Source organism: Labeo rohita, chromosome 20, assembly GCF_022985175.1.
Source record: "Labeo rohita strain BAU-BD-2019 chromosome 20, IGBB_LRoh.1.0, whole genome shotgun sequence".
In the NCBI taxonomy this organism is placed as follows: Eukaryota; Metazoa; Chordata; class Actinopteri; order Cypriniformes; family Cyprinidae; genus Labeo; species Labeo rohita.
In genome coordinates this window covers 20,894,824-20,911,258 of record NC_066888.1, presented here as the reverse complement: position 1 = coordinate 20,911,258, position 16,435 = coordinate 20,894,824, and the positions used below count along the sequence as shown (strand labels likewise).

The window sequence follows — 16,435 nt, the reverse complement described above, 5'->3', positions numbered from 1 at the left end:
GTGGATCATTTCAAACTGTTTTGAATAGATTCAAAACTCTGAAAAGATTCAAACTCTGATTTAATAAATCAGAATGAATCAACATTTCACAGTAGTCTGTTTTAATCCAACATTATTTTATTTGATTTTATTTTTTATTTTAACTGTTGCCCAGCCCTAGTCTCAACAGCAACATGACCAACCTACAGTTAGATTGTCTCTATTTAAATGTCTTAATCAATATAATTTTCTCCCGTCTAACTCTTTTCGTGAGGGTTGGCAGGTTTAAATCCCTGTGGTTTTGGTTTGGTTGATTTGTGGGCAAGTGCCTGCTGGTTACAGGTTTGTATAGTCACTGGCTTCCTGACATCACAAAAATTACCAGTCAGAGTGCAATAACATTCACAGAGAGCACCAGATAACCAAAACACATCTCTCGGAAAGAAGAATGTGAGTGAAGCCTTAGTTGCGTGTGTGTGCATTGCGTGGCTGCTGACATTGATGGATTGTTACCACATGTTGCTGACGGACAAAAAGGTCTCTGTGTTCCAGAGAGATTCTGTATGCAGCTGGGCGCTCAGTTAACAGCCTCCCCAACATACACACACACACATGTGTGCACAGAGATCATATACATCACACTGACTAGACATTTACACAAAATGGCTGTAAACTGATTTTTTTTTAGCATTAAAAGTAAAAACTGTTAGTGTCCCATTAGTTTCAGGCTGAAAGGATGAGCTTCAGATTAAAGAAAGTGTGGGTATGTGTGGGTCATTGTGCTTTCTCAGCCTCTTGAGATCACATTGTACGTTTAATACACAATGGCATCTATTTTCCACTTGTTTCCTATTCATTAGTGCTGAAAAGTACCTGTTCTTCAGATAATTTGGGTTGGCATTATGATGGTCTCTTGTATGGCCTAAAGATAGACAGATACACCTACCAGTCAAAAGATTTTTAATGTTTCTTAAGAAATCTCTTCTGCTCACCAAGCCTGAATTTATTTGACACAAAATACAGCAAAAGCAGTACTATTGTGAAATATTTTTACCATTTAAAATAACTGCTTTCTATTGGAATATATTTTAACATGTAATTTATTCCTGTGATTTCAAAGCAAAATTTTCAGCATCATTACTCCAGTCTTCAGTGTCACATGATCCTTCAGAAATCATTCTAATATGCTGATTTGCTGTTCAACATATTAATAATAATAATATATGTTTTCTGAGCAGCAAATTAGCATATTAGAATGATTTCTGAAGGATCATTTGACACTGAAGACTGGAGTAATGATGCTAAAAATACAGCTTTAAAATCACAGGAATAAATTACATTTTAAAAAATATCCAAATAGAAAGCAGTTATTTTAAATAGTAAAAATATTTCAAAATTGTACTGTTTTTGCTGTACTTATGATCAAATAAATGCAGGCTTGGTGAGCAGAAGAATAATCTTACTGTTCAAAAACTTTTGACAAGTAGTGTGGATACATAGATGATTGAATCATTTTAACCACCCGTTTTCTCTGTCTGCTTTCTTTCTAGAACTCCATCCGGCATAACCTGTCCTTGCATAGCCGTTTTATCCGTGTACAGAATGAGGGGACTGGAAAGAGCTCGTGGTGGATGATCAATCCTGAAGGGGGGCGGGGAGGTAAAGCGCCAAGGCGACGTGCAGTCTCCATGGACAATGGTAACAAATACACCAAGACTGCACGTGGGCGTGCAGCCAAGAAAAAGGCTGCGCTGCAGGCTGCCCAGGAGGGTTCACTGGAGAACGTATCTGCTGGTGGTCTGTCCAAATGGCCAGGAAGTCCCACTTCCCGGAGCAGCGATGAACTGGAATCCTGTTGGACTGACTTCCGCTCACGAACCAACTCCAACGCTAGCACCCTGAGTGGACGCCTATCACCTATCCTGGCCAATCCAGAGCTTGACGATGTCCCAGATGGCCCACCCCTGTCTCCAATGCTCTACTCCAGCCCCAGCAGTCTTTCTCCTCCTTCGTCGTCCTCATCAAATTCCAAAACTTGCCCTGCTGAACTTCCAGGGCTGGCTGACTTGACTGGCACAATGAATCTCAATGAGGCTGACAACCTAATGGTCGATCTGTTGGACAACATCGCCACACAAGTTCAGGTAGTTCAAGGGTCTTCAGCATTTACTTTTGGCTCAAAGAGTACCGCATCACCAACAAGCTCCTCTTCATCCCAAACTGTGAGCAACAACACCGGAGGATTCAGCAACACCATTTTTGGGCCTTCACCAGGAGGACTACGTCAGACACCCATGCAGACCATCCAGGAAAACAAGCAAACGTCATTCTCGAGTGTTTCTTGTTTCGGGAACTCACTTCAGGAGCTGTTGAATTCTGATTCTCTGGTCACGCACAGTCACAGTGACGTCATGATGACGCAGTCGGACCCGCTCATATCACAGGCCAGCACTGCTGTCACCTCTCAAAACTCCCGTCTGCGCAATGGCCTCATGCTGCGTAACGATCCCATGATGTCATCATTCAGTTCAGTGCTCAATGGGCGAAGCGGCCTCCTCCAGAACAAGCAACACCATCAGGGGTCCAATGCCCAGGGTTCCTTGCGTTCCCTCTCCAACAACAGGGTGCAAAGCCTAGCTAACGACGCTAATAATTTAGTCTCTGCAAAGCAGCATCTTCAGCCGCAGCCCTCTATGTTGATGACAGAGACTTCGCTTTTCTCTGGCCTGAATGGAAGCAACGGAGTGGGGATCTGTCACTCCTCAGGAACAGATCGTTTTCCTTCAGACTTGGACCTGGACATGTTTAACGGGAGTCTGGATTGTGATGTCGAATCCATAATTCGCTCAGAACTAATGGACTCTGATGGACTGGATTTTAACTTTGATGCATTGGTGCAAAATGGTGTTAGTATGAATCCTGTGGAAAACTTCACCGGGATAAAGCAGTCCAATCAAAGTTGGGTGCCTGGCTGATGGCAGTCATTTAGGTAAGCCAAAATATAAAGTCATACAGTAGCTATCCATGTAGAAATAAAAAAAGCAATTTCAGTATGATTAGGACTGTACTGTAAACAACACACACACACAAAAAAACATAATTTGTTACCCTGCTGCCTTAAATTTTAAGTTCAGTCAACTTAAATAAGTTTAGTCAACTTGAAATGTGACTAAGTGAAAACTTAGATATTTGAATTGACTAAACCAAAAATTTGGTTTGTTAAACTTAAAAGCTGGGTGTTACCCAGCTGCCTTAAAAATTTAAGTTGAATGAACACAAATATCTAAGTTGTCACTTAGTACAACTTAACATTTCAAGTTGACTAAACGTTTTTGAGTTGACTTAACTTAAAATTTAAGGCCAGCCGGGTAACAAATAATTTTAAATTGACTCAACAAATTGTTTTTTTTTTTTACAGTGTAGGGCTGTCACTAATGATTATTTTGGTAAATCGAGTAATCGGTCGATTATTCCGACGATTAATCGGGTAATCAGATAATTAAAATTTAATAACAATAAAGAATTTTTTTTTTTTACTTAAGTGAACAATAGCCTTTAAAATGATTTCAAATACATATATAATAGCAATGAGGCAATGACAAGTAGCTAAAATGAAGTATCAAAAGCAAGTAATCATATGGTTTTAATGAACAAAACTGTTTAAATACAAAATGTATTATAAACAATAGATCTAACGTACATTACACATTATAACCAATCCCTGCAGCGGGTGCCAATGGCCTGACATTTGTTTTTACACTTTACAGCATGATCTAATCGTTGTTTAATATTGACTAAACAACACTGAGAGTGAGGGTGTAGTTGTGTTTCTTAAATTTTTTAAATCGAGATAAAAAAAAATTATAATAGATTTTTTAAGATCAAGTACTCTAATTGAATCAAGGAATCATAACAGCCTTAAATAGGACAGAAACATTTTAGAGGCCATTCAAACAGGACAAGGTTTATGTGTTTAAAATGCAGAAGGAAGCAAAGTGGAATGGGAAAAAGGTCTAGAGACGCTTTTTAAAACTTCTTTCTGCATTTTTTAGAACGCTGTGTCATGCGTGAGATGCGGCAAAGACCCGAGACACAAACGCACTGGAAAAAGCCATCTGTGTACCATGTTTACATAGAAAAACCAATGGAAAAGCAGCGTAGTGAAATGCAAAACAACGTTTTGTTTGAATGGCCCCGTATACTGTACAGGATGTGTTTTGTTTTTCTTACTACATTTAATACAGAGAATAACTTACTTTTCTTTCTCTATATCTAGATTCAGGACTGCAGGGAAAACAACAAACAATAGAATAACAACTACAAAGAATATCCTGCACAAAAAAAACATCCAACGGACTTGAAGTATCCCTTGCCAAGTTTGCTGTCTGCGAAAAGCACTGGATGATATGCCTGTTTACAGGTCCATCTGACTACAACATCCTGATGGTGTTTACCTTCAGTTCAGCAGACCGAGACTATAACAAAAGACTGCCCATTGGAGACACAAACAAACAAACAAACTCAAAAAGTGAACTCACAGACCATTATGCAACATTATGCAATGTTTGAAATCATCCCTTTGTTAGAGGTGAAGTAATCTAAAAAGAAATTTAAAGAGGCCTGTTGTAGCTTTTCTGTCATAAACATAGTTTCCTTGGCCGGGGTCTCTCTCTGTTTTCCCTAACATTTTTGTTAAATGACTGGCTGCTTCTGTCATCCTCTAAGCACTAACTGTGTAGTCACTGATCGATATAGAGGTGAAGAGTTAACCTGGAAAATTACAGAGCTCAGGTGGAGCAGTGTAGCTTGACAGGGTGCACTTCAATCATTGCTTTCGTTTTTAATTCACTGTTACCATACAGTAGTTAGCTCCCAATCTGAAATATAGTTGCCTCATAATAATAATACTGAAGTAATACATTTTTGTGATTGAATATAACCATGTAAGGAGTAAATAATGTGTGTGTACTGTCTGTAACTGTACAAAAAAAGTGGTAAAATTGAAAGCTTAGCAGGTGGAGGCATCTTATTTAGCCAGCAAAGTTGGACTTCTCACATATAAATGTAGCCAAATGTAATACGGAATAAATAAATATTAACTTGCATCGTGGACATTTCCATGCCATACCAGGTGCTAAATGATCAGTGTTGAGCCCTGTCCTGTTATTAAGGCCATCTGTGTTTCCCTGGCCATGAGGACATAGTATAATTAATTAGCGTTAGCGATTAGCATCATGGCAGCATTCAAAGGTGGATGAGCCTTTCCTCTGGAAGCCATCTTTACTGAGCAAAAACGATAAGCTATCTTTTGTATATTTGCCAAATTACTTGAAAATGTAGGAGATGCTGGCAGCCAAAATCACAAAACACACACGGTGAAATTCGGGGGACTTTTCAGTCCCTGTATGCAAAATGCATCACTATTGCTCAGGGGAGAGTGGGGTCTCCATTACAACATCAGGGCCTCATCTTGAATTAACTGCAACCTGGCTGTACACAATTTCAGAAATGTTTTATGGTCATTTGTACATGAACAACCGTCTTCTAAAGTAAGGCGACAGGAATCCATCCTGTGTTTCTTGATGTCTTTATGGGGGGTTTGTCACTTTATTAAACTTTTTTTGTTTCTTTGTTCCATTGTGGTCAACTATTATCACAAGTCATGTACAAATCCTAATGTTCTGTGTTTCTGTCCCTCGGAGAGGGTTACGTCCATGTATGCATGCATGTAAATGTACATATGCATCATGTGCAATGCATATATATGTATACATCCTGCTATACTTATGAAATGTAGTGTTAATACAGATATAGTCCATGTGTTGAACAAAATAATGTAATTGTTTTTTACGGAGTTGGACAGATATGGTTTAAAGCAGGGGTGTCAAACAACACTATATGCATTTAACTGTACAGTACATGCATTTCACAAATGAATAAAGCTACTTTAATAACCAATGTGTTAAAACAAATACAGAGCAGATGTACTATTTTAAATATCTTTTAATGATATGCTTGCAAATTTGACAATTAGGGAATGTTAATTGAACATCATTGACGAGACATAAGAAGTTCAGATATAATGAATGCATAATTTTAGCATAATTTTTAGCCATATGTTTGACACACCTGCTTTACACCAATATTCCACACTCTAAAGCCTTTATCATATTCATTTGTCAAACTTAAATTGTAACTAATGATATCCAGTATGCAATGAATTGGTAAATTGCCCATGTAAGACATCTGAACCTTGTACATTTTTTCAGAGACAATATTTTCATTGTCTCAAAAACTGCCTTGCATGTATTCTCACAACTCTTTCACCTTAAAATTCTTGTTTTTCCAGATGACTGACACAGGTACATGTCTTCCCATTTACAGTTGAGGATCCTCAAACAATACAGGTTTTTTTTTGCTACACCCGTTATGATAATCAGCAAAGACCACTATTTCCATATTGTCCCATCTTGATCGTAGCCTTCCTCCCTCACCTCCTTCTGCTTATTACCTTTGCTCTTTTACCTCTTATCTTATAGTCAAATGGCTTCTCTACTAGATGTTTGTGAGTATTTTTCCTGTGTACTCCACTTTGAATTGTAATCTAGTTTGTATAAGAAATGGTGCGCATGTAAATAAAGCTTGGTTGAGCTATATGTCTCTGCCGTTCTTTTAAGTTATTTGAAAATTCAATTAACAAGTCCCAACAAGATGGCTTTCATTTAAAATTCAATTCTCTTTTGCTTTTGGCTTATTTTTAGTGACCTCATAAAACAGCTGTCACTTTCACAAAAGACTACCCTGGTAAAAATAAATGTTCTAAAATGTATTTAAAATACATTAATTTCATTCTAAGTATACTACAAGTACATTTACATATTATGAAGGAGAAAGTCATTTCCAGAAAAAAATTTACAGATAATTTACTCATCCCCTTGTCATCCAAGATGTTCATGTCTTTCTTCTTCAGTTCACGCAGAGCTAGACAAGACGAGCATTTAAGGTTAAAAAGTATATAAATTGTACATTTTTTTTAAAAAGAAAATAACTGATTACTAGACAAGACCATTCTTCCTCGGCTGGGATCGTTTAGAGCCCCTTTGAAGCTGCATTTAAACTGTATTTTGGTATTAAATGTTTTCCTCAAAAAACATAATTTCTTTACAACTGAAGAAATAAAGACATAAACATGTTGAATGACAAGGGGGTGAGTAAATTATCTGTTAAAGGGGTCATCAGATGCCCATTTTCCACAAGTTGATATGATTCTTTAGGGTCCTAATGAAAAGTCTATAATATACTTTGGTTAAAAATTCTCAGTGGTTGTGTAAAACAACACCCTTTTTACCTTGACAAAATTAGCTCTGCAAAAATCATCTCATTCTGGTCGAGGCTGCTTTAAATGCAAACGAGCTCTGTTCATCCTGTCCCTCTCTTCTCTCTGTGGAGAGACGAGCTGGTTTACTTTAGCCACGTTTAGCCGCTAAACATTATTAGGGAAGGCGATCGCAAAGATTCATAAAAAAACGGTTATACTCACTTCTGCTGTAAGTGAAGCTGGATCATGAATAATTCGCGTGAACATAGCCGGATATATGTAGATCGGGAGGCGCATTCCCTTCACAAACAAATGTAATCTACTGCATCTTTAAGTGTAAATGACGACCACTATGTTCATTATTACATCCAGCAACACAACACCTCAATCGCTCAATCTGAGATATTCTTGTCTAACTTACATCCCTGCTCCGGAAACGAAACAAAGAGGGCGGACTGTTACAGATGATCAACTATTGTGGGAGCAGCCTCTGACGGTGTGACGCCACAACGACAGGCATCTGAGAATGGCACGATTTGAAAAAGGGGATATTATTTTTACAGATCAATTAAAAACCCCTGCATGGATTTTATCATTATAGGGTAGATTTGTACATACACTGCCAACACACATTAATGTTCAAACAACATGTAAAAGTGAACTTTGCATCCGATGACCCCTTTAATTTTTGTTCTGGAAGTGAACTTTTCCTTTAATAAAAAATAGCCTGCAATTGTACTTTTAGTATACTAAACTGGTATATTTAAAGTGTGCTAAATTGAAACAACGAATTTTGCACTTTATGCACTTTAATTGTGTGGAAGTAGTGTTGAAGTCCAACTAAAGATATACTGAAGGACATATGATTGTGCTAAAGTGGAACCATTGCAAGTATACTTTAGGTACACTTTAAATATTTTGCATTTAAAGACTGGTATTTTTTAAATATCACACGATCCTCATAAATTGTCACATTAAAATGTATTTTAGGCTTATTATTAAGAAATGTGCACTGTGTACAATTAGTACTCCAAATAAAGTTTAATGGCAACTTTTTTTAGAATTTTATATCAGTAAGTCTTAAGCGACATGTCAGTAAATATGTTAATACACGTGAACTATACTTAGTATACAATAAATGCATTTTAAATCTAGTACTTTTTTGAACCTTGGGACATTCCCTTGTGAAATTATAGTGCACTGACAATATAAAAAGCCTCATTTAAACTGATTAAATAGACTTTGGTACACCATAATGTATTCTCAAATGGTCAGGTACAAGGTTTAATGTCAATAAAGTTGTCTCATTTATTTTTTATGGCATCTTTTTTCTATATACTAATAAAAGAGTTCACAATTAGCTTGTATGTACAAGTGACGTGCAGTGCTTAACAGCCAATAAAGAGTGTTGACTGTCCCTCCCTGACAGAGCAGACATTAGAAATGTCTGGAATCCCCCACCTGTCCTGTTGAAACACAGACACACTCACACCCAAAGGTCAAGGATTGTTACATAACTCTAAGGGCAATTCTGTTTTGCCAATACTGAGGATCAGCAGTGTGTGTGTATGTGTGTGTATTCAAGGTGTGATGTTTGCTATGGGAACAATATGCTGACTCAGGAAACAAATCTGACTTCAAAGTTAAAAGGTCTCCTTTAAAATTCATAGATTTAAAATAAATCCTTGTTACTGTTAACTAAATATAAAAAAAAAAAAATACTAAAAATGTTTAAAAATTAATCTAAATAAATACTATAATAATATAAAATAAGACCAAATAACAATGCATGCCATAGTGTCAGTGTAATCTGGACATTAAAATTAGTTCACATAATTTAAATGAATAATTGTGTCAAATTAAGCCAGCATTATGCCTTATGATATTTCTGTCCCATTCACGTGTGAGTATATCAATACATCTCTGATGACAGATAATTAACAGTATGAGCAATTAGGTGTGAACAGCATTAATGGTGCATTTGTACGTACACAAATAATGTGCTATAAATGGGCTAATGGACAATTACATTGTGCATCATGGGCGTGCAATGAATATGAATGCCTTCACCTCTGACTCCTCAGGTGAGGCCAGACCTGTCAGTGCTGTGGTCGGACCGGTCAAAAGCTATGTGCGGAGAGATTGATGACATGGGGATTGGAGAACTGGGCTGTGGTGTGGTGATGTCATTGCTGAAGGGATAGTGTGACATGGTAAATGAGCGATAGAGAAGCAAAAAGAGACCGAGCCTGTGTGTGAGGGATCTCAGGTTCACTATCCATTAGGCAGGAGAATACAATCTGCCTCAAAGCAGTGTGACGTACAGCATTCTGGGATCTGTAACTGAAAACACCATTAGGCCTTGTCACACACTACATGTACAGTACACCAGCAGGACACAGACATGTATATGCTCAGCATACTCTGGAGTAGGGATGGGACAGGATAGTCAACTAGTCATCTAACGGCTAATGAGTCAGTTAGTGATTACTAAAGATGACTTGATTTTCTGCTTTAGTGCTTATTTTAGCACATCATGTGTTCTGCCTTTATTTTGCATAATTAGTGTTGTGAAATCAAGTGGATAGTAATTTAGATTTTTTTTTCACTGAATATCAGTTTTCTCCACATAGTAAAGTATATTAAGAATGAGATGTGCAGTGCACGCACACAGACACATATAGATTTTCTCCAACATTTGCTGGAAATGTAGAACATCAGAAAGATAACAGTGTTCCCAGAATGAAAACTTCAGAGTCTTATACCTGTTTGTGTCGATTAAATGAAAAGGAAAATAGGCAGCTCTTTATGGGTCTGTACGGGAGAGATAAAGCGAGAGGAGAAGGTGGTGCTGCCTAAACAGTCATTAGGCAGCAGATGAATGGACAGCGAAATGTGCAGTCCTGTGATCAGTGAGGACCTGAAATCAATGCAGACAGAGAAATTCTTAAGTGAAGGACAAATCAATCTACTCAATCAGCTGCGCATTACCTCGCCCTTTTCAAACAACAGAGGCCTGATCTAATTGCACAGCATAAGATCCTGTGAATCTGCAGTAATTCTATCTTCAGTCACTAGTAGCCTCATTTAGCAACCGTATCTAGTACATTTGAACCAGTCACAAGGACTTCATCTCTGTTTAGTATGTCTCCTCTTTGCCTGCACAGAAGTAAAGAATGGTTTATTGTGATCTAGTGAAAAATGTATAGTCTACATCATATTCATGGTGTTAAGATTTGTGTTCGTTTTTCTGAAAAAAAAAAAAAAGTTGTGAAGGTGAAAAAGTCAAGTTTGTATTATGCCATATAAAGCCATATACAGTATATAGGTACAAAACTGAGCCACCATGGAATTATTTAGATGTTTTTTCCTTGTATTTATATAAAGAATATTGATCTGAGAAACTGCAGCTGTCACGTTTTTGTTTGGGTGGCATAAAGGATTTGAGTTGAGTTTTGCAATAACCTTTGTTGGATAGGACATGACTGGATAAGGTCTGTGAAAGGAATTCAAACTCAGGTCATCTGAGGTTCAAAATTCACAATAGGTCACACATGACTCAAACGAGAACACTGAGTACTGTAGAATAAAATCCGAAACAACCTAGATAAACTTCTGACTGTAATGTGTCTTTGACTTTGATTTGAATCATGCAAGTCACTTGCATCAGCGAGAGTCAGAGAGCCATTCTTATAATTTGTCTTACCATTCTAATTATTTACCATCCAAGTTGCAAACATTTAATTCTAAATCATCCATGTACAGTGGAGATCAAAATTAGAGAACAACCTACCGTTTCCTAAATGTCATGGTCACTGCTTAGTCCTGTTTGAACTTATTCTAACATGAGTAGAAGGACACTTTTGTGCTCTTATTGGCCTGTGTCACAGATGTGATGGAACTTGCCGTGTACAACGGAAAAACAATTAAACATGCTATTCTTTCTGTGTTGACGTCATGAAGCATTGCAGAGGTGTCATGCACTATGACACACTACATGAGATGAAACGATTTAAACATCCCGATGGCCATTGTCGTATATGAATCCCCACAACAATCGTGTAGTCTGAACGGGGCTTAAGACAAAAGAATGCAAAGACAGAATAAGTCCGAGACTCTCAATGGGAAATCGGTTCAACACTGCAGCTGGAATTGCTGGCCAGTTCAGTGCTGAACAGGGTAAGGATCTGTCTCTGCATATTTAAGAGAAGTCAGACTAAAAGGGCACTCTACAGTGACCAAGCCTCTCATCAGCAGAAAGAATCAAAAGACTAAGCTCACCTTTGCTGAGGAACATGTTGTGTGGAGAAAGGAGAACTGGTTTAAGAGAGCAAGTTTCATTTATTTGGGTCTGATGGAAACATTTTGTTTGGCGTCAAAATGAGGAAAGATCGAAGCCCAAGTGCATAAAAAAGTGAAGGTGGAGGAGTAAATGTCATAGTTTGGGGGATGTTTTATGCAGCAGGAGTTGTTCCTTTTATACAGAAACATGGCAGGTTGAATGCAAATGTTTGTCAAAACCTCCTTCAGGAACATGCAGTTCCTTCCCTACAATCTATCTCCCAATCAGCTTGCCATTTTTAGTTAAGAACATTGAAATTATGAAATGTCCTGGGCCAGAGTCCTGATCTAATCCCGATTGAAAATCCCTGGAAAATCCTTGGCGACAAAGTTATGGCTAAGAAACCCACTACAGTTACCAGACTATAGAAGAGGGTGGAAGAATAGTGGACCAAGATCACACCAGTGCAGTCTAAGAAACTTGTCCTGCGGCCGCAGATGTGCTGAAGTCATTCAAAGCAAGGGCCTCTACACAACCTACTCATTTCTGACAGAAGTAACCCTCCAAAATTTTAGTTGTAATCTTCTTTCGTGCTACAGTGGTTACTGTTGTCTAATTTTGCCTTGGATTTTAGCCTATTTTGTCAAACATGTTAGTAGAACAGTGGCCTACAGTTAGCCTACAGCTAATATTCCGTCAAATTTTGAATTATGAAGATTTCAAATTTCGCTCTCCATTGTAAAACATCTCTCTCAAACACACAAAACCACCAGTGTATGCATGTCAGGGACAGAGAAGGAAATATTTAGCACATTTAGCACACAAAGATTCTCCACCATCTGATCTGTGATCCTTTTCTCCTATTCCTTTCATCTCTCAGTGACCATTCTCTCTTGAACCATCCCTTTCTTTTATTACAATCTCTCAACGTCACTGAAACAGAATAAATGAGACCCTATGCTTGGTGAGACAATAGAGCGATAATCTACTGTACACAATCTGTGCCCTTAGTGATTTCTGACATGATTACAAAAGGAAAATGGGCCAAAGTCATGATTTATTAGCACCATTATGTGCATCTCTCACATAACATAGACATATTCACCCTGACCCTTTCTTACACAGACACATACACCAACCATCCAACCGCACACTCATCTCTTTGTTTCCCAGGCCAGATGAGAGCTGTAGATTCTATTCATTATAGGGCATACAGACCCACGGACATGAGCATGGGAATAAAATCACAGAGTAATGTACTGTAGACGGGGGGAAGAGAAAAGAAGGACAGAGAGAAATAGATAGAGCATGTTTATGACAGTCCTTAGGGAACCTTCTAATCAGCAGTGAAGGGAGAAATAGGGCTGCACCTACATAAATCTTGGGACAGGGGAGAGGGGGAAGGCAAACAGTAGTGTAGCACCCCACAAACACAAGAAACAAAGACAGAGTCCCATTGTGTTCACACCCAATGAAATCCTCAAATAAAAAAAGAAAGAAAAACAACAATTAAAGACAAGTCCTTTTCCATACTATGAGTGTATTTGTTGGCTGAGTACATGTGTAGTATTTCATTCATATACTGTAAAAGCATGTTAGGTGACATCTCTGCATCATATCAACTGCCATTATGACTGGAATAATTAAGCCATAATTAATGTTAGCTCTGCCACTATTCCACGTCTTAGATTATCTAACAGCATTATTAGTGTGTAGTTGGGTGGACAGGTGTAGATATCTCAGGGTGTGAGAAAATATTGTCCCGCACATCCCCAGAAGGGTGTTTGAGATTTTTCGAGAGGTGTGTCGCACTGACAAACGACACAATGTGGATACTATCACCCAGGGTTAGAAAAATGACACTGAAATTTAAGATTTTGGTGCAAAAATGCCCTTGTATTTACTTATTTTTTTTATTTATACCATGTCGTTCAACAGTATGACACAAGCATACTGCATTGTTGCCTGTCCAAACAAACATTCAACAGAACACCGCATGACTCAAGTGACAAACACTGGTGTTTTGTTAGTGAATAAAACTGCGTTTTAGAATGGGTTGAGTACATGATTCAGTGACTCATTCATAAGGGCAGCCACTTACTTTCATTCCTGCATGAATCAGCCGTTTTAGTTTCCTACTCAAATGCATAATTTATTTATTTAAATACTTTTTTCATCTTATATTTAAAAAATCTCAATGTATTATTTATGAATTCTAATCAGTGTAAATGCATTCATGCCACCTCTGAGCTACATTAAACATTGTAAATGAAACTAAATACCACTTCAGATTCAGATTCTGTGCTACCTCTCCAGTGCAAAGATATAAATATCATCTTTTAATAAAAAAAGCAAATATCAGTCCTTGCTATCATGACTACATTCTACCTCATTCTATCCAATAATCCTTCACCCACCTTACTTTAAGTGGACCTTGGTAAAATAGGGTTGACCTCAGAACTTACACTCAAGTACATCATTTTAAAATAGGTGAGATAAAAATAATTATGACAGCTAAAAACGGTATTATCAGTTTTTGGTTGAAATAGAAAATGCCAAAAATATATGCCTAAATTGAAAATAAAAATGTGACTTCACTTGAAAATGTGATCTGTTAAGCATCATACATTCTCGGTTTAGACAAGCCAATGGATCTGATCACGCTATGACGATGACGATGCAGTGTTTTCCAATGGGAAGCTCAACCAATAGAAACTGAATCTCTGGTACTGTGGGAAGGCAAAGGACACAATGCAGATACTATCACCCAGGGTTGGAAAATAATTGGGGTTTTGGGCAAAAATGACACCAAAATTTAAGATTTTGTTGCAAAAATGCCCCTGTATTTATTATTTTTAATTATAACATATTATGTCATTCAGCAGTATGACACAAGCAAGAGTGTTGTTTTCCCTGAATATTAGCTTGACTGCAAGTGTGATACTGATTTTATACAAAAGTTCCATATACAAGAAGTTAATATGAAGTGAATTACATATTAGACACAGTATTGTCAATATGACCTGTAAATTATTCAATAACCCACACTGGTGTTTTGTTATTCATAAAGGCAGTCACCTGCTTTGTTCCTGAATTAATAAAGTGGTTTTAGTTTCCTACTCAAATTTTTTATTTATTTTTGCATACTTTTATATTTTATATTTAAACAAATCTCATTGTATTATTTATGCAACTGTAATCGGTGTAAATGAATTCATGTCACCTCTGAGCTACATTAAACAGTGTAAATACAACTAAATGCCACTTCAGAGAGATTCTGGTTCAGATTCTGTGCTACGTCTGCAGTGCAAAGATATAAATATCACCCTTTAATAAAAAAGCAAATATTGGTCTCTGTTATCATCACTACATTCTACCTCATTCTATCCCACAATCCTTCACCAACCTTACCTTAAGTAGACCTTGGTGAAATAGGGTTGACCTCAGAACTTACTCAAGTACATCATTTTAAAATAGGTGAGATAAAAACAGGGAGGCTTATTACAACAACTAAAAACAGTATTTTAATTGAAACAGAAAATGGCAAAAATATATGCCTAAACTGAAAATAAAATGTGGCTTGAAAATGTGATGCAATGTTTTTCAATGGGAAGTTCAACCAAAAGAAACTGAATTTCTGGTATTGTGGGTAGGCATGATGAGTAAAGACCAATCAGAGAGTTTTGTACAGCGGGAGCATGCTTAGATTGGATTGATCGCTCAGACTGAAACCCATTGCATTTAACATTCGGCATAGAATAGCAGCACATAACTGGAGGCTGAGCGCTCATCCACCAGAATCTTATTACTTATTCTTTACACAAATACACTGGGTGGACAAGCCATCAATCTGAGTGGGCCAGTGCCACCCTAGCACTTATGTAGCCTCACAACTGCTTTGCATTGTATCTTGTGCAACAGCAGCTGAATTCGTTACTATATTCGTCTAAAATATATAGCACCCCACTCAGAGCTCACAGAACAGAGTGAGAGAGTGTGTGGCTGGCTTTTCTGGACAGCACTGTGAGCAGATGAGTCAATCAGCAGTCTGTCGTCACTGTGTCATAATCAAAGCCACTGTGTTAGAGAAGAAAATGGCAGTGTCCAAAGCAGTCAGCTGCTAGTTCTCACTATTCTTCTTTCAGCAAATTAGTACATTAGATGGAAAGGTCAACAAATGTTTCCAAAATCTGCCTATATTTATGTTCATGTTAATTCCAAAACAAACCATTCAGGTTTTCGTCTTTCACCACCCTGCTATAAAGGTTAAATGCAAACAACAGTCCTATATATATATATATATGTCAAAGCGCTGAACACAAGGTTATGGCTCCAACAACAATGCCATTTTTATCCCTACAATCTATCCTGGCTTAGTGTACATGCTTGACCGTGTGTTTTTATTTATGCTGAGCAGGCTAAAGCATGTCTGGTACGCCACAGGTATTTTTATTTATGACACATAAGGTAGAACGAGTGATTGAGTAGGTGCTGGGACGAGACAGTGACAGCAGTGTATTCTGGGATTTGGTTACCTGCACCATTGAGGCATGATAATCTGAAGAGTCCCCAGCTCGGTCAGTGACATTTCCAGCCAAGCTTGTTCCTCTATCCTGCTTTAAAAAAAAAAAACAGATAAATATGCAAAGCAGCATGTGAACTACAACAACTAGACAGGCCTAAAAGTGGAGGAACTCAACTACCAAATTAAGGTCGAAATTGAAACAAATAGTCTTTTCTTGGCTGTTGTATCTTGCAAAGGTGGGGTTATGTTTTTGATTAAAGATTATGAGAATTTTAAAAACAGGAATTATATGAAATTATTGATGTGCATGGATAAAAATATTGAATATTAA

General features: G+C 37.5%; 1 protein-coding gene and 1 long non-coding RNA gene across 3 annotated transcripts in view; one reads left to right on the top strand and one right to left on the bottom strand.

Moving 5' to 3' along the window:
• Positions 1-6,635, top strand: part of foxo3b (forkhead box O3b) — a 38,863-nt gene extending 32,228 nt beyond the window's left edge. For both annotated transcript variants that reach the window (XM_051138432.1, XM_051138431.1), the window contains exons 3-4: positions 1,530-2,968; positions 4,256-6,635. In XM_051138432.1, coding sequence (XP_050994389.1) covers positions 1,530-2,954 — 1,425 coding nt within the window. In that variant the 3' untranslated portion in view covers positions 2,955-2,968; positions 4,256-6,635. The remainder of the gene's footprint in view (positions 1-1,529; positions 2,969-4,255) is intronic.
• LOC127182814 (uncharacterized) overlaps positions 1-16,435 on the bottom strand; it is a 38,103-nt gene that overhangs the window by 19,647 nt on the left and 2,021 nt on the right. Inside the window, exon 3 of the long non-coding RNA XR_007829959.1 lies at positions 16,115-16,195. This is a non-coding gene — a long non-coding RNA (uncharacterized LOC127182814). The remainder of the gene's footprint in view (positions 1-16,114; positions 16,196-16,435) is intronic.